This window comes from Hyperoodon ampullatus, assembly GCF_949752795.1.
Source record: "Hyperoodon ampullatus genome assembly, chromosome: 7".
Classification (NCBI taxonomy): Eukaryota; Metazoa; Chordata; class Mammalia; order Artiodactyla; family Ziphiidae; genus Hyperoodon; species Hyperoodon ampullatus.
In genome coordinates, this window is record NC_136920.1 from 3,175,555 (window position 1) to 3,195,234 (window position 19,680).

At 61.3% G+C, this 19,680-nt stretch overlaps 2 protein-coding genes across 4 annotated transcripts; one reads left to right on the forward strand and one right to left on the reverse strand.

Annotated features, from left to right (window-relative positions):
• Positions 1-1,304: 1,304 nt before the first annotated feature.
• Positions 1,305-10,664, forward strand: TALDO1 (transaldolase 1). Its single transcript, XM_079708726.1, has 8 exons — positions 1,305-1,425; positions 5,313-5,436; positions 7,344-7,451; positions 7,680-7,811; positions 9,561-9,736; positions 9,824-10,021; positions 10,228-10,373; positions 10,462-10,664. Exons 1-8 carry the CDS (start codon positions 1,329-1,331, stop codon positions 10,492-10,494), a joined length of 1,014 nt encoding a protein of 337 aa, XP_079564852.1. The 5' UTR covers positions 1,305-1,328; the 3' UTR covers positions 10,495-10,664.
• Positions 10,665-13,742: 3,078 nt separating this feature from the next.
• GATD1 (glutamine amidotransferase class 1 domain containing 1) lies at positions 13,743-18,733 on the reverse strand (the record flags this gene model as incomplete). Of its 3 annotated transcripts, none has more annotated exons than XM_079708554.1 (7): positions 13,743-13,858; positions 14,026-14,119; positions 14,830-14,924; positions 16,018-16,125; positions 16,493-16,598; positions 17,051-17,127; positions 18,670-18,733. In XM_079708554.1, 7 exons carry the CDS (start codon positions 18,731-18,733, stop codon positions 13,743-13,745), a joined length of 660 nt encoding a protein of 219 aa, XP_079564680.1. The 3 variants fall into 3 exon arrangements, with proteins under 3 accessions (XP_079564680.1, XP_079564679.1, XP_079564681.1); XM_079708553.1 differs by lacking the exon at positions 18,670-18,733 and adding an exon at positions 17,976-18,093; XM_079708555.1 differs by lacking the exon at positions 16,018-16,125.
• Between the last annotated feature and the right edge of the window lie 947 nt (positions 18,734-19,680).

Sequence of the window (19,680 nt, forward strand, 5' to 3'; positions counted from 1 at the left end):
ATTTATGGCTGTGTTGAGTCTTCGTTGCTGCACGTGGGCTTTCTCTAGTTGCAGCGCGAGCAGGGGCTACTCTTCGTTGTGGTGCGCGGGCTTCTCATTGCGGTAGCTTCTCTTGTTGTGGAGCACGGACTCTAGGCACGCAGGCTTCAGTAGTTGTGGCACGTGGGCTCTAGAGCGCAGGCTCAGTAGTTGTGGTGCACAGGCTTAGCTGCTCCGCGGCATGTGGGATCTTCCCAGACCAGGGCTCGAACCCACGTCCCTTGCATTGGCAGGCAGATTCTTAACCACTGCGCCGCCAGGGAAGTCCCTGAGCAGGTATTTCTGCCCATGGGGGAGGATGGTCCATGCATAATGCGGATACACAATGCAGAGTGGGGGGAGAGAGAGGGGGCCAAAGGGCAGAGAAACGTTTTCATGTTTGAATCTTTCTTGTTTTGCCATAAAATGTGAATTTTATTTCACACTTCTGAACTTAGTGCTACTTCTCTGGGGCGGATTCCCAGAATCAAAGGCCCATCCTGGGGCTCTGGATCTGCAGGAGAAAATGAAACCACAGGCCCTGATTTCAGGCCACCTCACCTCTCCCAGCCCCTCTCCAGGCACCAGGCCCAGTTTGAGCTAGGAGGGCTTGGAGAAGCCAAGCCCGAGGGGAGGACGTACACCCTGCGCGCCCCAGGCCTCAGGAGGGCTGGGAAACAGGGGGGGTAACCCAGACCCAGGTCCCCAAACCCAGCGGCCCTTTTCATGGTCCCCGAAGGCCTCAGCCCAGATGCAGGGTCTGGGGCGTCTACGTCTCCTGTGACTCCGCTTAACCCTCAGCCTTAACTCCTCCCGGGGGAGGGGGGAGCGAGGAGCATCCCTGGGGGTGCTTCGCTCCAGGGGGGGGGGCACCGCTCCGGAGGGGGCGCATCACTCCGGGTATCACTGCCCCGAGGGGAGCATCACTGGAGGGGTGAATCACTGGAAGGGGGCATCGCTCCGGGGTCACAGCTGCGGGGGGCCGCATCCCTCCGGGGTAAACCAACGCTCTGAGGGCACCGCCCCGGGACGCTTCTCCCGGCGGGACTCGTCCCTCCGGGGGCGCTGCTCTGGGGACACATCGCCCCGGGGGGCGTATCGCTCCGGGGGCACCGCCCTAGAAGCGCATCTTCCGGGAGACGTCAGCCGCACAGGTCAGGTACAGCTCCGGGGGGCGGGGCGCCGTCTCGGGGGCGGGGCCTCGGGCGCAGGCGCGCAGGCCCGCCCTCCGGCGCCGCGCTCGGATTGGCCGCGCCCGCGGGGAGAGCCCGCGGGGCATTGTGGGTCGTCCGCTCCCTCTGCTTCTCGCCATGTCCGGGTCCCCGGTGAAGCGGCAGAGGATGGAGAGCGCACTGGACCAGCTCAAGCAGTTCACCACCGTGGTGGCCGACACGGGCGACTTCCACGGTGAGGCTGCGCTGGCCCCGAGCTCCGAGAGAGGGGCTTCGTGCGCGCCGAGCGCCGGCCGGCCCCGGGGTGAGGGGAGGCGGGGCGAGGTGCCGGGGGCGCGAGCGTGCAAGGGAGGGGCGGGCCGGGCCACCAGGCCTCCCCGGCCGCGAAGTCGGCCCCGGTTCTCCTCGGCGCCTCTTACCCGGTCCCTCTGCTCCCTTCTCCCTCGCCTCCCGCCCTCTTCACCCCCGGCTCCCTCCTTCGCCCCCCCTATTCCCGGTACCCCTTCTCCCTCGCTCCCCGCCCTCGGCGCCCGTGCCCGGCCCCCTTTCGCCTTCGGCCCGGGGCCGCCGTCCCCTCCGCGCTTCTGGTAGCTCGCGGGAGCCCGCCGTGAGCCGCCAGTGCGTCAGGGGACAGTGTCCAAATGCTTTGATTTGGGGAGAGACTCCAGGTCCGCCTTGGAGCTGCGGACCGTTTGTGGTTACACGGGATAGTTTTGTTGCGCGAATGTTGACCGCTGAGCAGGAACATGAGTTAGTTCTGGGCCCAGAAAGACCAGAAACTGCGAATGACACCACCTGCTTTTGAAACCTCGTGTTGCACACACTTTCCACCCCTGCCCAGGGGACAGCTGCGCACGCTGGTGCCTGCGGCCGCGTGCGGGCCAGTTAGACGTTCACCACGTTGGGCCAAGGAGCTGCGGGGATAAAACCCCGTGCGCCGAGGAAAGCAAAGCTTGTCCCAGATTCAGATTGTCCTGGCTTTGAATCATGTTCCTTGGAGGCAGCTGGGGGACTTCGCTTTTCCTCCCTCTGCAGTGGAAACCCAGACTAGGTGAACCTCCATTCTGTTAGGCTGTGAACAATTAAGATTTTCAGGAAAATCATGAAATTCTCTGGGTATGAGTGCTGTGGGGCACACAGTACGGAAGGGACTTCCTCTCTTTTCTGCTTTCTCATGGTGACTTGAGAAACAGGCTTTAATTCCTCTTTGGTAGGAAAGAGTAAGTCTTTATCTAGCAGAGTCTAGGAGAGTGAGTAAGCATGTTTAGTTGCTTCAGTATAAAAGCTGGCAACAGTGATGGGCTTGAGTCCAACCTGTACTTTAAACCATCTGCCAGAAGGTCCCCGCCTGGTCAGAGCTGGGGGCCCTGGAGATTCCAGCTCCTGCTCACCCGGGAGGCCACGGTCTTCTTTCTACCCCCTCCCTCCCTGATCCAGGCCTCTGGCAATGACACCACTAGGATAGAGGGTGTTGGAAAAGTGGCTGCACGTGTTTCTGCACCTTCTTAGCATGGAATATTTCCTATCTTTGTGAGTTGACAAAGCCCTGGTCTGTATTGTTTCCTGTCGGGTCTCTCCAGGCAGCAGCCACAGGATGGCTGGTCTTGTTACACCTTTTGTCAGTGTAGGGCCAGCAAGGCGGGAGGGGTCCTGAGGAATGCTTGCTTTTTTCCCCCCTCTTTCTTTTCTAAGGGAGGGCTTCCCTGGTGGTGCAGTGGTTAAGAATCCACCTGCCAATGCAGCGGACATGGGTTCGAGCCCTGGTCCCACGTGCCGCGGAGCAACTAAGTCCCTACACCACAACTACTGAGCCTGCGCCCTAGAGCTGGTGAGCCACAACTACTGAGCCCACGTGCCTAGAGCCCGTGCTCTGCAACAAGAGAAGCCACTGCAATGAGAAGCCCGCACACCGCAACAAAGACCCAACACGGCCAAAAATAAATAAATAAATAAATTTAGGAATAAAAGGATTTCGAAGTGAATGTTAAGAACTTTATATTTTTTTTTTTTTTTTTTTTTTGTGGTACGCGGGCCTCTCACTGTTGTGGCCTCTCCCGTTGCGGAGCACAGGCTCCGGATGCGCAGGCTCAGCAGCCATGGCTCACGGGCCCAGCCGCTCCGCGGCATATGGGATCCTCCCAGACCGGGGCACGAACCCGTATCCCCTGCATCGGCAGGCGGACTCTCAACCACTGCGCCACCAGGGAGGCCCAAGAACTTTATTAAAAAATACATTTGTTGATAATGTATATCCATAAATCTTACATAGTTGTAAATTTGGTTTTTTTTTTGTTTGTTTTATTTTTATTTTTTGGCCGTGTCGCCTAGCATGTGGGATCTTAGTTCCCCGACCAGGGACCAAACCCACAGCCTCCTACATTGGAAGTACAGAGTCTTAACCGCTGGACCACCAGGGAAGCCCCTGTAAATTCGGTTTGAGGTTACTTTATGAACTGAAGGATCTTACCTTCGGGGAGTCGTGGGCCTCTTTGAAGACACAATCAAAGCTGTGGATGCTCTTCCCAGAATGATGCCCCACGCCCAGTTTTGCGTTCAGTTTAAGGGTCCGTGGAGTCTGAAGTCCATCTATTGACCCCAGATAGGTCTTGGTTTTGTTTTTTTGTTTTTATTTTTTATTTTTTATTTTTTATTTTTTTATTTTTATTTTTTTTGTGGTATGCGGGCCTCTCACTGTTGTGGCCTCTCCCGTTGCGGAGCACAGGCTCCGGATGCGCAGGCTCAGCAGCCATGGCTCACGGGCCCAGCCGCTCCGCGGCATATGGGATCCTCCCAGACCGGGGCACGAACCCGTATCCCCTGCATCGGCAGGCGGACTCTCAACCACTGCGCCACCAGGGAGGCCCTGTTTTTTTGTTTTTATTAATAAAATTATTTATTTTTGGCTGCGTTGGGTCTTCGTTGCTGCATGCAGGCTTTCTCTAGTTGTGGCAAGCGGGGGCTACTCTTGGTTGCGGTGCGCAGGCTTCTCATCGCGGTGGCTTATTGCAGAGCACGGGCTCTAGGCGCGCAGGCTTCAGTAGTTGTGGCACACGGGCTCAGTAGTTGTGGCTCACCAGCTCTAGAGCGCAGGCTCAGTAGTTGTGGCGCACGGGCTTAGTTGCTCCGCAGCATGTGGGATCTTCCCAGACCAGGGCTCGAACCCGTGTCCCCTGCATTGGCAGGCAGATTCTTAACCACTGTGCCACCAGGGAAGCCCCCTTGGTTTTGTTTTTAATTTTGCTAAAAGTCAGCTTTATCAAGGTATAATTTTATATGATGAAAGGCACCATTTTCAGTGCATTACTCTGGGTTTTAACACATCTGTGTAAGTTCTGCTCCAGAGTACTTTTTCGTAACTTGTCATTTTGAAATAATTATAGACTTTCAGGAAGTTGCAAAATTAGCCCATAGAGTCCCATGAATCCTTCACCCATCGTCCCCCAGTGGTGACATCAGAACCAGGAACTTGGCACTAGCATGACACCGTGAACAGGCTTCAGGCCGGCTCTGTGTCCACCGGTTTCCACCTGCACAGAGGAGGGGGCATCCCCTGTGGCGGTTTATAGTGCATAGGTTCTTGTAGCCACCAGGACGGGTAGGACACAGCTGTTCTCCGGCCACAGAGACCTCCCTCGGCCCTGAGAGCCACCCCCTTCCCTGTTCCTGTTCTCCATCTCTGTAGTTTTGTCATCAGAAGATACTTTGACAATACTGACTTGCCCAATCAACTTACTGAACCAGCTAATCCTGGAAGCTGAGTTTGGTGAACGTGAGCTCTGTGCTACCCCGTGAGCCTGGGCCGCAAGACTCCTTGGACTTCCTGGGCTGGTTACCAAGAAGGTGCTAGTGTGTTAAAGGCGAATACAGACCTGGGTGCCGACGCTGTCGGGCGGCCACCTCCCTTCTTGCTCTGGGCCCTCGGCACATCTTCCTGGCTTTAGTCTTTGTTGCTTTCTCATTGTGCACGCAGCTGCCTCTTGGCCAGCCTTCCGTGTGAAGTGCGGCCACACCCTGGCTCAAGACATGCTTGACTCTGTTTACATGTTTAGGGCTTACAGGGGTTGGCTCGGGTTGCTGCGAGCACTCCACTTACTTCCCTGCTTTCCACAATTATCTCCCTAGCCATCGATGAGTACAAGCCCCAGGATGCCACCACCAACCCATCCCTGATCCTAGCCGCGGCGCAGATGCCCACCTACCAGGAGCTGGTGGAGGAGGCCATCGCCCACGGCCGGAGGCTGGGCGGGTGAGTGCGGGTCCAGGCAGCAGCCCTCAGCTGGTCTGGTTGCTTCCTTCTCTCCCTGAGTTTAGTTCTCAGGTGTCTTAGACTCAGGGAGGGAATGCTGTCTGCTTTCCTGTTTCTTTTTGTCAGGAAAGAAATAGCCGACATGTTATTTACACGTAGTAGGCAATACCCATTGTGCGGATACAGTTCATTGAGTTTTGTTTGCAGGAACATGTAGACCCCACTCCAGAAGTCCCTCCCCGCTTTTGCAGTCAGTCTCCCCAGCCCTGGGGACCATGGACCTGCTTTCTGGCTTTTTGTTATGTTTTAGCAGTTCTGCTGGAGTGAGATTCATTAAGTGCACTGTCTGATTCATTCTGGTCAGTTTATGCAGTGGTGCAGCCACAGTCACAACCCAGTCCTGGAGCACCTGCACCTCCTAGAAGGTTCCTTGGAGCCTCTGCCAGCGACCACAGACTGGCTCTCCTCTCCGTAGATTGGCTTTTGCTGGATGTCATTTTAAATTTTCATCTGGGCGATACTGCTCAGCTGAGAGTGAGCCTGCAGGGAACAGTGACCCCTGGGAGGAGCCACGCTGGGCTGGCCTGTCCCTTTCTGGCGCTCCTGTGTGCTGAGGTCAGGCGGTGTGCAGGTGTGTGTGTGACGGCTGCTCCGTGCACTGGGCTGCCCTGCCCCCGCCACGTGCCCCCCCCCATCCTGGCTGCTGCCCTGTCCCTTCTTGGTATTCCTGGAATTGGTGACAAGGTGGTGCCCTTAGTGATCACCAGACTGGCCCTGCTCCCGTGTCCAGCCCGTAACACGTGGGCTGGAGATCTTTCTGGTCCGTTTTGGAACAGCATCATGTACCTTACTCATCTGCCCAGGCAGCTTCAAAGAGATTGGAAAGACTGTTTTGTTCAAGTCCCCAAAGATGAAGGGGCTCAGTGTGGGAGGATGAAAACGTGGAGATGGGGGCTTCCCTGGTGGCGCAGTGGTTGAGAGTCCGCCTGCCGATGCAGGGGAGACGGGTTCGTGCCCCGGTCTGGGAGGATCCCACATGTCGCGGAGCGGCTGGGCCCGTGAGCCATGGCCGCTGGGCCTGTGCGTCCGGAGCCTGTGCTCCGCAACGGGAGAGGCCACAACAGTGAGAGGCCCGCGTACCGCAAAAAAAAAAAAAAAAAAAAAAAAAAAACGTGGAGATGGAAGGCAGGGATGGTCACACCACAATGTGAATGCACTCAGTGCCCCTAACTAGTCACGTAAAAATGGTTAAGATAGGGCTTCCCTGGTGGCGCAGTGGTTGAGAATCCGCCTGGCAGTGCAGGGGACATGGGTTCAAGCCCTGGTCCTGGAAGATCCCACATGCTGGGGAGCAACTAAGCCTGTGCGCCACAACTACTGAGCCTGCACTCTAGAGCCCGCGAGCCACAACTACTGAGCCCGCACGCCTAGAGCCCGTGCTCCGCAACAAGAGAAGCCACCGCAATGAGAAGCCCGCACACCGCAACCAACAGCCCCGGCTCGCCACAACTAGAGAGAGCCCGCGCACAGCAACGGAGACCCAACACAGCCCAAAAATAAATTAATTAGTTAAAAAAAACAAACCTCATTTAAAAAAAAAAGTGGTTAAGATGGGGGGAGTTTCCTGGTGGCCTAGTGGTTAGGACTCTGCAGTCTCACTGCCTGGTCAGGGAACTGAGATCCTGCAAGCTGTGTGGCATGGCCAAAGTTAAAAAAAAAAAAAAAAAAAAAAGGTTAAGATGGTAAGTTTTATGCTATGTGTGTTTTACCACAATTTAAAAAAATTATTTTAAGAAAAAAGATGGAGGGAAAATAATTTGGGAAATGAATAACAGAATTTGTTTTGTAGAATCCTGTGCATTTAAATCTAACAAGCTTCTAACCTAATTTTTTCCCTGGAATTTCAGATCACAAGAGGAACAGATTACAAATGCTACTGATAAACTTTTTGTGCTGTTTGGAGCAGAAATACTGAAGAAAATTCCAGGCCGCGTATCCACAGAAGTGGATGCAAGGTAAGGACGCAGGGCTGACACAGGTGGCGTGGGCTGAGGGCAGCAGCTGCTTTTCCGCCCGTGGTTCCCCATGTGGCGCCCACGTGCTGCCGTGGCTGCTGATCCCGATGAGCTGCTCGTCTCCGGCCCCCGCTTGAATGTCAGCCCTGCTGAGCTGCTCTGAGCCGGGCACGCCACGCACCCCCTGGCTGGCTGCTGGGCGCCCCTGTCACGGCCCTGCCCCCGCAGGCTCTCCTTCGATAAGGATGCTATGGTGGCCCGCGCCCAGCGCCTCATCGACCTGTACAAGGAGGCTGGGATCAGCAAGGACCGGATTCTGATAAAGCTGTCGTCCACCTGGGAAGGAATCCAGGCTGGAAAGTAAGTGTCCCCGTGAGGAGGGAGCTGGTGGGGACTCTGCCCGTCCCGGGTGGGCCTCGGGGAGCAGGCCCCGTGCAGTGCCACACGTTGTCCTCACGTCGTCTTCCGTGTACAGAACGTAAGTTGTTTCCCGGCAGCTGTGCTCAGTTCGGAGGAGGTAGAAGCAGGTGCAGACAGGGAGCTGCTCCGGCGCCCCGCCCCACCCCCGCCCCCGCAGGGCCATGCACGGCTGTCCTGGGAGCGCCCCTTGTGCACCAGCGGGGTCCCTGTGTTATCTGTTCCACTCCTGCAACCTTCTGCCTCTGGACGTGCCTGTCTGGACTCTGCCGCGTGATGGAATCGTGCAGCACGTGGCCTTCGTGTCTGGCTTCCCTTGCTGGGCATGTGTTCAAGGTTCACACGTGCTATGCGTGTGTTGGGGCTGCATTCCTCTTAAAGCTGTCGTTCGCTCCTGTGTATACACTGCATTTTCTGAGTGCATCCTTCAAGGGACGCGTGGTTGTCCTGCCTTTGGCACTGTCGAGGGTAGTGCTGCTGTGAGCACGTGTGCTCGAGCTTTGGTGCCGTCTCTGGTGGGCGCACACTGGAGGGCGGAGTTGCTGGTGCTATGGTCGTGGTGTCGGCCGTTGAGGCTGCCCTGTGCCCCCCTCAGCTGCACCTCTTGACCACCTTCCTGCGGCCAGGCAGCAGAGGTGCCTCTGAAACTATCTGTTGGGACAGGGACTCAGCTGTCACAGTCCACGTCCCGGCATGTTACAGAGTGGGGCCGGAGCCCTGTTCTCACGGTCGACCCCAGGACGTCACGTGGGTGACAGAAGGACGAGGGGGAGCATTGGGGCCGGGGAGGCCGCGGGCTCCGGGCGGGACCAAGGCAGGATGGCACTGTGGTCGGAGCTGATTCTGTGACGAGGTGAGGGACCGGGTCTGTGGCTCTCAGGGGACCTCTCACTTTTGTCCCGGTTTTGAATTGCTGGTTTGATGAAGGAAGTTCTGGTCACCCACAACTCACTAGCCAGAGAGAGCCCTGGTGAATGTTACAGAGTTTGTTTGTTTTTTTTAGTAAAACAAACTAATTTCAACTCCACACATTTTTGTTTTTAAATATCTATTTATTTTTGGCTATGCCGGGTCTTTGTTGAGGCCTGCGGACTTCTTAGTTGAAGCATGCGTGCAGGATCTAGTTTCCCAACCAGGGATCGAACCTGGGCCCCCTGCATTGAGAGCGTGGAGTCTTACCCACTGGACCACCAGGGAAATTCCTCCAGAATTTTTTGGGGGGTTGTTTGTTTTGTTTTTTTAATAAATTTATTTTTGGCTTAATTGGGTCTTTGCTGCGTGTGGGCTTTCTCTACTGGCGGCGAGTGGGGGCTACTCTTTTTTGCGGTGCGTGGGCTTCTCATTGCGGTGGCTTCTCTGGTAGACGAGCACAGGCTCTAGGCTCTTGGGCTTCAGTAGTTGTGGTGGCACGTGGGCTCAGTAGTTGTGGCTCGCAGGCTCTAGAGCGCAGGCTCAGTAGTTGTGGCACGTGGGCTTAGTTGCTCCCCGGCATGTGGGGTCTTCCAGGACCAGGGCTCGAACCTGTGTCCCCTCCGTTGGCAGGCGGATTCTTAACCACTGAGCCACCAGGGAAGCCCCCCGAGTTGTTCTTAACGAGGGTGGGGCGACCCTGTTCCTGCCTTTTCAGTTACTGAATCGTGAGCGTTTCTCACTGTGTCCCCGCTGCTCATGCCGTCCTCCCCCCACCCGCAGGCAGCTGGAGGAGCAGCATGGCATCCACTGCAACATGACGCTGCTCTTCTCCTTCGCCCAGGCCGTGGCCTGCGCCGAGGCGGGGGTGACACTCATCTCCCCCTTTGTGGGCCGCATCCTCGACTGGCACGTGGCCAACACGGACAAGAAGTCCTTTGAGCCCCTGGAGGACCCCGGTGAGTAGCACTGGAGGGAGGGGCGGAGGAGTGCTGCGCTGTCTGCTCCCAGCGGCCGGCGTGGCAGCTGCGGGCATGTCCCCCCAGGAGTGAAGAGCGTCACCAAGATCTACAACTATTACAAGAAGTTCGGCTACGAGACCGTCGTCATGGGCGCCTCTTTCCGCAACACGGGCGAGATCAAGGCCCTGGCGGGCTGCGACTTCCTTACCATCTCACCCCAGCTCCTGGGGGAGCTGCTCAAGGACCACAGCAAGCTGGCGCCCACGCTCTCGGTCAAGGCAGGTAAGAAGCCCCCCCGCCCCGCTCAAGGCCCCCATGGGGACACCAGTGCCTCTGTCACCTGAGGGTGTGGAGCCTAGAGCCGCAGGGCCTCCTAGAGCCTAGAGCCTGCACTCACCTGCTGTCCAGCCCACCTGCCGTGGGGGCCGCGCCAGGCAGGGGCCTTAGGGCGGCTATGAGCCCAAGGCCCCGGCGCATGCCCTCCCTAGCCCAGGCCAGTGACCTGGAGAAGGTCCACCTGGACGAGAAGGCCTTCCGCTGGCTGCACAACGAGGACCGCATGGCCGTGGAGAAGCTCTCAGACGGGATCCGCAGGTTCGCCGCGGACGCTGTGAAGCTGGAGCGGATGCTGATGGTGAGAGCCCGGGGTTACGGTCGGGAGGGGCCTTGCGGGGGGCGGGGGGGGACGACACAGCACACCGGCTCACACCGCCCGTCTCTAGGAACGAATGTTCAGCGCGGAGAACGGAAAATAGCTCGGCACCTGAGGCTGGACCGCAGATACGCCGCCGCCTTTGAATTGGGGCCTAATTGCACATGCCTTGCGACGAATCTTGGATTTTTTTTACTAATCGGAGCGGGGATGAATCACAGATTTCCAATTTTATGTAAAATTCTGCTCAGCGCATTAAAGGTGTCACTTTTCGTTCCCGTGTGCGCCTCCTTTCCCCTCCGCTGGCTGCAGCCTGGCCCAGTGGAGGCGGGGTTGGGTCAAGAGACCCCTGGGGGCCTCCAGGCAGGGGTGGCAGCCCCTCACCTGCTTCTGGGAGCCTTGACACAGAAAACGGGGACCTGCCTGGACACTTCCTCTGTGTCTGGAGCCCGACGGCCCCGGGGCTTGTAGGCTGTGCTTGCGGAGTTGGGTGGGAGGGTGCCAGGGACCCTCTGGAGCTGTGCGGGGGCCCGGGCCCGCGGAGAGGAGCCTCCCTGTCAGAGCCTCCTGCTGTCGGGAAGGCCCCCATGCCTCTGAGCCTCTCCACACTGCCCTGGGGCGGAGGCACAGCCGGGACCTTCCACAGGCCCTGGGTTCCTGTGGGGCAATGGCGCCACCTCGTGGGGACAGCGTAGTGTGCGCTGAGCAGGGCTTCCAAATCTCAAACCCCGAGCAGAGGCAGGGCACAGCTTGTTAAGAGACACTTCACTTGCACCCTCTGGATTTTTCAAGCAACAGGTATGCTGCACTGGGAAGGGGTTGGTGGGGGGCGGTGATGGGTGGTCCACAGGGGAGTCCCTTCCTCTCCCTGGGACCAGCCTCTGTTCTTGGAACAGCTAAGCTGGGCTACGAGGGGATGCAGGGTCTGGGTGAGACTACCTGGGAGCACGAGGTGGGTGGAAGGGGCCCCGGCTGGCCCTCCAGGTCTGCGCCAGTGGAGCCAGGTGTCAGGACAGGCCTGTGGGACGCTGCCCTGGGTCTGGCTGAGGGTCAATGGGGAGTGCCTGTGCCCCCCACCCCTGCCCTGGGGGCCCCTCCTGGGCCGGGCTTGTTCTCCATGGCTCCCTGCGAGTGGGGCTCCTGGAACCCCCATCTGCTGGGGTTGGAGCAGGTAGCTGGGACTTTTGGTTCTGGAGCTGCCACCCTCCCCAAACACAGGGGCAGTGCTGAGCAGGCAGGGCTTCGGGAACAGGCACCACCCTGGGTCACACCCCTCGGGCCACCTAGCCTGCCCAGGCTGCCCCACCCATCCTGGTGCTGAGGGGGTGGCCTTGGGTTGGGTGGGGGTGGGTGCCACAGCACAGGGACCTGCTGAGGTGGGCAGGGCTTCTCGCCCCCAGCCCCCCAGCTGCCTGGTCAGGTCGGGTCAGGGGGCTAAGGCTTCCTGCAGCCCCCTCCCCCTGAGCTGATCAAAGGGCTGTGTCCTAGGAGGACGTGGAGGTCTCAGTTCACCAGCTTGCCTGGCCTGGGGCCCCAGGATGGAGACGGTGGAGGCCAGTGACAGACATGAAGGCCACCTGCTCACAGGTACAACCCTGTGCAGTCAGCACCTTAGAACATGCTTGTCCCCCGGTCTGCCCCCATTCCCAGCCACGAATCACCGATCCACTCTGAATTTTTGGATTTTTCGTATCGGTCTGGTTTCCTTTGCTGAGCATGTTTCCAAGGCTCCACCACATGGACATTAATATTGTCCAGTAGTAAGAATGCTCCTTTTATGGAAGCTACAACTTATCACGAAAAACACCACAGATGTTCACGCACTGTTTTTGTAGAGTTGTAGGTCTTTCTTTCTCTTGGATAAGCCTCAGTGTCTATTTTAAACACCCCGGGCATGTGGGGAACCCCCAGGGGCACAGGCACCTGCACCCACCGAGCAGCCACCCCAGTGTCCTGGACCTGGCATACCCAGGACCAGCCAGTGGGGCAGACTCAGCATCAGCCACCAGGGAGCAGGGCTGCGGAGGGGCCCCCACAGAACCCGCCTGGGTCTTGGTCTGCACAGTCAGAAGGCGTCATCATTTGAAAAAAACTTTTTGTCCAGAGACGTCCATGACTCCGTGATGTGACGACTGCAAACACGGGATGACCGATGGGGCTGCCCAGGTCCCATGTGTGCACAAAGCAGGCCGGTAGGTGGCAGGGGCCCTGACACCGGGAGATGCCGGACAGAAAGGAGCACGTGGGAGCATCGCCTCTGACTCGGGGCACCCTGCTTCCTCCTCCTTTGTTCTGAGGGGTTGGATGCGGCAGAGCTAGTCAGGCTGAGACAAGGATGGTGACACACACGGGGCCAGAGCAGCTCCAGGAGGCCCCAGCCAAGGGCCACAGGCCAGGACAGGTGCCCTGGGGAAGCTGGAGAGCGACCAGGCTGCACTGGGACTCGGCTGGCTGGACAGCCACCTGGCACCCCCAGGACTGTCCGCCGCCCCTGCCAACCCAGCCCAGCCAGGCACACTCAAGGCCTGCTTCCAACTGGAACTCGGCTCCGTCACATCCACCTTGAAACAGGCAGAGCAGCTGCAAAACCAGGCTCGGCCGTCGGGACCCGCGGCCACCTGGGCAGGGCCGTGTGTTGTATCCACAATTAAGTGTTTCTCTCAACATCAGAAGGGACGTGGTGACACTGCAGCATCCACCCCATGGGGTCGCCATCACGTTTGAAACCGTGCAGTAGGCAAGGATTAGGGTGAGAGCAGGTGCTTCAGCAGCAGCCAGCGGGCCACTCCCCACCCAGCCCCCCCCACAACGCCCAAAGGCCTGGGAGACCGCAGGGAGGCCTGGGAGGAGCCTCAGCCTCAGCACAGAAATGGGACCCTGGGATCCCAGCCGGCAGCCACCCAGCTTCCAGGAAGGCTCAGCCTCTGCCCCCCGACCAGGGTTAACGGGCGGGCAGAGCAGCCAAGACCCCAGCCCGGACCCCACAGCCGACCCCCTGCGGGGTGCTCAGAATGCTCCAGGGCCACCCGGCCGCCAGCGGGCCCCCCACACTCCCCAGCCCTCCCTGAGGAGACTCTGCAGGGTGGGGGGCTCACCCTCTCCCAGAGCCTTCACCCCTCAGGGAGGATTCTCGGAGCCCCCAGCCAGCCAGGCCGGGGTGTCGTGGAGGTGGGGTCCCCGGAAGCCTGAGAGTCCAGCTGCCTCTGGGGACACCCGGGACATCTGGAGGTGGTGGCATCTGCTGGCGGGCTCAGTTCGGGGCCACCTCACTTCCTGCGGGACGGGGGCCAGGTCAAGGCAAAGGGGCCAGTCACAAGGCAGCGTCCCACCCGCCACCCAGACCCAGGCCCCTCACCGGCTGCCGCAGAGGAAGAGCAAGCTCTGCACGGCCGGGACGGTGGAGCTGGCGTTCTGGCCAGTAACCAGGTGGCGGTCCAGCACCACGTGCACGGCGTCAGGCTCGCTGGCTGCAGAAGACCCCCGGGGGCCCAGCCTCAGGACACGTGCTGGGCCGGCTCCCGAGACCCTCCCGCACTTGCCCTCCCGGGCCGGGGACTCGTGGTCAAGGGCTGGCCCCCGAGGTCCTTTGGACACTCAGCCCCAGCGGGCGGGCCTGGCCAGGGCCCCCACTCACCACTGAAGCAGGCCCCTGCGTCCTTCACGAAGTCCTCCACGACCAGGGGTAGGTGGGCGAAGCCGGGCGCCCGGACGAGCTCGTACACGGAAGGCTGCGGGGGAAGGGCACCCAGGCTCAGGGGGCCATGCCCGCCACGTGGGGGCTGCTGAGGGTGGAGGGGCCCGCAGCAGGGGCCGGGGCTGAGGCTCTCCCGCCGTGGGGTGGCCTGAGGTGACAAGGCCACCGCAGGGCGGGAGCTGCCTGTCACTGCCTCGCCCAGCATCGGGGCACACGGGTGACCAGAATGAGCCGGGCAGGTGACCTCAGGGCAGAGCCCTTCAACGAGCAGAAGGGCTGGGGGTTGAGCACAGAGCCACGCGAGGGGTGGGGACCGAGGTCCCCCCCAGAGGAGAGCCCCTGCCCCTCTCCTCCTGTCCTCCCCCAGCCACCGGCCAGGCCAGCCCCGTGCAGCCCCCGCACCTAGGCCTCAGTCCTCGCCCGGCAGATCCCCCCAGACCTGTCCCAGGACCCAGACCCTGGCTCCATGTCCAGCCAGGCCCTCTGCCCAAGTGGTGGCATCGCTTCCTGGACCCGAAAGGAGTGACACACTCAACAGGCATGAAACAAGGCGCCGAAGGACCCCTGCTCCCCACCCCTGCCCCATGCTGGTAACCAAGGGCCCCATCTGGGCAAACGACTGCTGCCCCCACCGGAGGGGACCCTGGGCCCCCCAGCAGGCCCCCAGCCAGTCCCCCTGCTCTCGGATGTGTGTGTACATCTTCCATACCCACCCACAGCCCAGCACCCCTGCAGCGCACTCACCCCCGTGACGCTGTAGCCTTGGAACACCCAGGACCTGTCCTCATTGGTGGCACAGCAGAGGGCGGCAACGCCGTGGCCCACAGCACAGATGGGCTCTGGAAGCAGGGCCAAGGCCAGAGTGAGGCACTGAAAGCCGCCCAGGCCCCTGCCAACACTCCCACTTCCCTGGCTCCCCTCCCCAGACACAACTCAGAACTAGGATTTGTTCAGAGCCCAAATCCCCTCAAGTCGTTCTCGTGGCCAAGAAACAGGTACAACAAGGAGGAAGACGGGTGCCAGGCCCACCTGTCACACCGGAGCGCCGCCACCCTCTGCCCCGCAGAACCACCCGCCTGGCTCCAGGCCCCAACTTGGCCTCTAGGCACCGTGGGGCAGCCCGCCTGGGAGACCCCCGCCTCCGAATGCAGCGGGGGGAGGCGCCCCGGCCCTCCTCTTGCCCCGCAGGCCCCTGGCTCCGAGCCTCCCTCTCAGGGCAGCCTGGCATGAGTGCGTTCCCACGGCCGAGGCGGCCCAGACAATCGCCGCCTGGGGACAGGAGGCCCCATTCCCACCAACAAAGGACGCTGTGTGGAGCCCCTGGGTTTGCCTGTTGGGCCCTAACGAGCGTCTCATCCCCGTCGCAGCGACTTGCCCATCACCGCCAATGCCAGGCCAGGGCAGTGCGCCATGTCTCCACAGAGCAGAAGTCCTCCCAGCCGCCCCACCCCACTGGCCTCCGAGCCCAAACCCCACCGGGAACAAAGCCAGCATCCTGCCTGCCCATCTGGGGGGGTAAGCATCCCCAGCCATGAGCCCCCGAGGGAGCCAGGCAGAGGGACCCCAGGGGCAGGGGCCTGATGGGCACAAAGTCGGGGAAGGAGGGATGGGGAAGGAATGCCCCTCCTGAATGTGTATGTGTGTGTGTGTGTGTGTGTGTGTGTGTGTGTGTGTGTGTGTGTACGTACGTACGTACACGTGCCGTCTAAACTTGTCCGCTCACTGGTCAGAATCATGGCTCTTCACACCTACCCTATCTGGCTCCTGAAATGACCGGGCATCTCCAGCAACAAAACCTGAACCCCGCAGTCCATGGCCATCACCTCCCACGCCCTTCACTGGGCATCTCCCCGTCTCTCCTCCCTGTTGGTGGAGCCCCATTTCCCACGAATCTGCATACACACCCCAACCCCAGTCCCACGGGCCACCTACTGCTCTCGGAGCGGAAGTGCTGCAGGATGCGAGCCAGGGACCCGCTGCTGGCCAGGTCAGCCAAGGCCCCAGGACAGCTGGGAATCAGGAGGGCGTGGTACCGGGCACCTGGCGGGAGACCACAGCCCAGTCAGTCACAGACAGCGAGGTCGCCAGCTGGGACGAGGCCCTACACGGCCACCAGCCCAGCTCCTCTCTGCTCCTGCCAGCCGCTGTGTCACAAGGATTGTGCCACTTATCCCCACGTGGGCTAAGGCTCCCAAGGCTCACAAACCACCTCTGTGTGCCTGCCAACTCCCTCCCCCAGACCAAGCTGGAGAACTCTGGCCACAGGACGCAGGACTGGACACGGCCCTGGATGGCCACAGTGCTTCGTGGCAAGCCCCTGGATGCTCCAGGAACAGAGTGAGCAAGCACTTTGGGGCCATGATCCCAGCTGGAACCACCCCCTACCCAGACCCCCTAGGCCCCGCACCGTCGATGGACTCGAGCTTGGCGGGGCTGGCGTAGGCCTTGAGGCGGAAGTCCTGCACCCAGCGCGCGTTGCTCTCGTTCACGTCGACGAAGTCCATGGTCTTCCCCTGCAGGAGCCCAGCATGAGACGCCCCGCTATTGACTCAAGAAAATGCTGACAAGGGCTGGGACTGACAGCAGTCCCTCGGGACAAAGGCACCCGACCGCCCAGCCCCTCGGCAAGCCTCACCACACCCAACCCCCTCCTGCCCGAGTGGCCTCAGTCTCCTGTCTATAAAGTGGAAGCAAGTGTCCCACCCACCTCAGGGGTGACCCTTAGTGCAGTGAGAAACACCTGATGGGTCACTTCTGTGACCCTGAGTTCCACACCATCGAGGGCCGAGAAGTCCTCCCAATGGTAGGTCTGTGCCACCCTCACTCACACGTGACCAAAGGTCTCAGAAAATGGGGAACGGAACTAGCTGGTGCCACCAGGGTCCTGGGCCCTCAGCCCAAGCTGGCTCCCGGCTCCTCCCAGGGGGTGGAGCACTGTCCTGGAGAAAAGGATGATTGGACTTACCCCGGGGGTGGCCACCTGCAGATTGAAGGCGGCGCTGGCCAGTGTGAAGCAGTGGAGGAAGGACTGGGCCGACACGCCTGCAAGGAGATGCGGCCTGGTGGGTGCAGGGCTCCTCCCGGCCCCGGACCACCCTGGGGAGCAGCCCCTAACCCCATCTCACCCCGGGGCCCACCCCTCCCATGGCTGGGGTAGCGGCCCTAGCCCCCCGGCCCCCCGAGGGGGGGTGTCTTCCCAGCCTGACACTAAAGGCCTTTCCAGAAGGCAAACCCACGCATGAGGTTCCCTGACACTCAGCCTGTCTACGCACCGAACCACAGGGCTGAGCACCAGCCCCACCCCCGAATGCAGCCACAGAGGAGCGCAGTGAGCGAGGACTGGGGCCGTGGAGGTGGGGCCGCAGCAGGTGTCAGCAGGAAGCGCGGTGCGTCGGGTCTCCTCTGCACAGGCCGGGGGACGCTGGCTCCTTTCCTCACCGAGCTCCCGGATCCTGCCTACCGCCCCGGCCCCGAGGCTGCGTGCAGCCTCTTCTGCGCATGCCCAGTCCGAAGGCTCCCGGCTGCTGGGAGCTGAGGCCCCCCACCAGAAACGCCTGCTTCTAAAGGGACTTGATCTGCATCCCTCCACCTTTATTTAATCGAGGGACCCAATCCCGAAACGTCGCCTTCACCTTTATTCACTCTTACAAATTAATACACATTTATCGTAAAGAGTCCACAAATGGGGCAAAGACGGTCTCCCCAGTTCCTCCAGCCCTCCCACCCCCACCTGCTCCGCCCCAGGGTCCCCTGAAGGGACTCTGGAGGGCCCGCTCGTCCTGCTCGTCCTGCCCACAGAGCGCAGGAGCCTTGTCAGAGCTGTGCCCCCACCCCATGTCCTCAGCATCCCTTCCCCGTGGCACAGCCAAGCCAGTGCGACCCCTCCTCACCCTTACCCCGCTCCGACCAGCCACCTACGTCTTCAGGGCTGAACCCCACTCTCGATGGCTCACCCTTGAACTCCCCATGCGGGGACGGGGGGCGTCCCTCAGTTCCTCCACCCCTCATTCTGGGGACAGCTCAGGGGCCCTGGGGCTCGGCACACTGTGACCCCATGACCCGCGGTCCTCACTCCCTCGCCCACTGGGGCAGCTACAGAAGTCAAGACGGGGACAGACTCCAGAGTCGGACCCTGGGTCCCAACCCTGGTTCTCCACCTCCCCGCCATTCGACCTTGGGCTCATCACTTCTCTGCGATGGAGGCAGCAAGGGGAGGACCCAGGAAGTGCGCCAGCCACCCTCACCGGCTCGTTCCTCCCCTGCTGACCCTGAGCACCCGGAGGCCTTGGCCGAGAACCGGGCCCCACCAGCCACGGCGCCCGCGAGCCCACCAGACTCGTCCCTTCCCCACCCTCGTCCTCCGGGCCGTGTGCCGGGCCGGCGGACAGCGGGGAGGGTTCGGGGAGGAGACACCACTGCCCTCGCCGCCCCGCCTCCCCGGCTCCCCCAGAGCGGCGGCCCGGCGTACGGACCAGACCCGCGGCGGGCCGCCATCCCCGGTTCTCGTCTCCACAGAGCCCCGGCCCGGGCGGAAGCACTCGCGGCGGACGTACCCCGGCCCCGCCCTGCCCTCTCGAGCCTCACCTTCGGCGGCGCCGCTGGCCACGAGGAGGCAGGCTGGCCGGCTCGGGAGCCGCTCGGACGCCATGGGCCCAGCTACGGCCTGTGCGGCCTTGCGCGTGCGCGCAGCGTGCCAGGGGCAAGGTCAAGGGCCGCGGCGGCCTGGGGGCTGGGCTGAGCCGCGCCGGGCGCATGCGCCATTCCGCGTCCCGCCCCGCCTCTCCCTCCCAGCCCTGGTCCGGGTCGGAGTTCAGGTCAAGGTCCGCCGGGGCCACTCCTCCGACTCTGTCCGCCTCGTGGCCCCGGCGGGCCCGCAGAGAGGTCTGAGCTTGGGCGCGGGGCCGCAGGAGAGGCCTCCAAGGGTCTTCTCGGGCCAGATCCCTCAGCAGCCCTGAGCAGACCCCTGGCCCGACTCCTGCCCGCGGTCAGGAGCACGGTTCATTCCCCTTCCCAAGCCCAGTCCAGGGCCGCGCAGGCCAGCCTGTGAGGGTACCGGTCCCACGTGGCATGTGGAGTTGGGAGGGGCATCCCGCACAGAGGCAGCGGTGGTGGCATAGGGCCTCACAAGCCAGAAGCCTCATTCTGGGTCTGGCAGTGGCCTGCCTCTCCATGTCTGCCCCCGTGTCCAGTGGGGAGGACACACACAAGATGACCTGTCATGGTGACTGGGGTGCCCTCCAGGTGGGGTTGCAGTCTCGCTGCCCCTTCCTGAGTGGGTTCCCATCCCAGGGGGCGGCCCCTGTCCCTCACACCCCACCCCCTGCGGTTGAGGTGGGGCCTGTTACTCAGGCCCGGCCTCAGGGCCCACATCTGGGCCAGGTGGCCGTGCACACCTGGGGGTGATGGTGGCTGCTGCAGGGGAGCGACTGGCAGGTGACTCCTCCTCTCGGAGCAGATGCAGGAGGGCCTGGGGACCAGACAGATCTGCAGCCAGCAGCCCAGCCCTGGTGACTGTCTCCTGGGAAGGATCTAGACCTGAGAGGTTGGGGCTCCCCCTTCAGAGCCCCCACCCGTCCTGCTGAGCCTCATCCCACA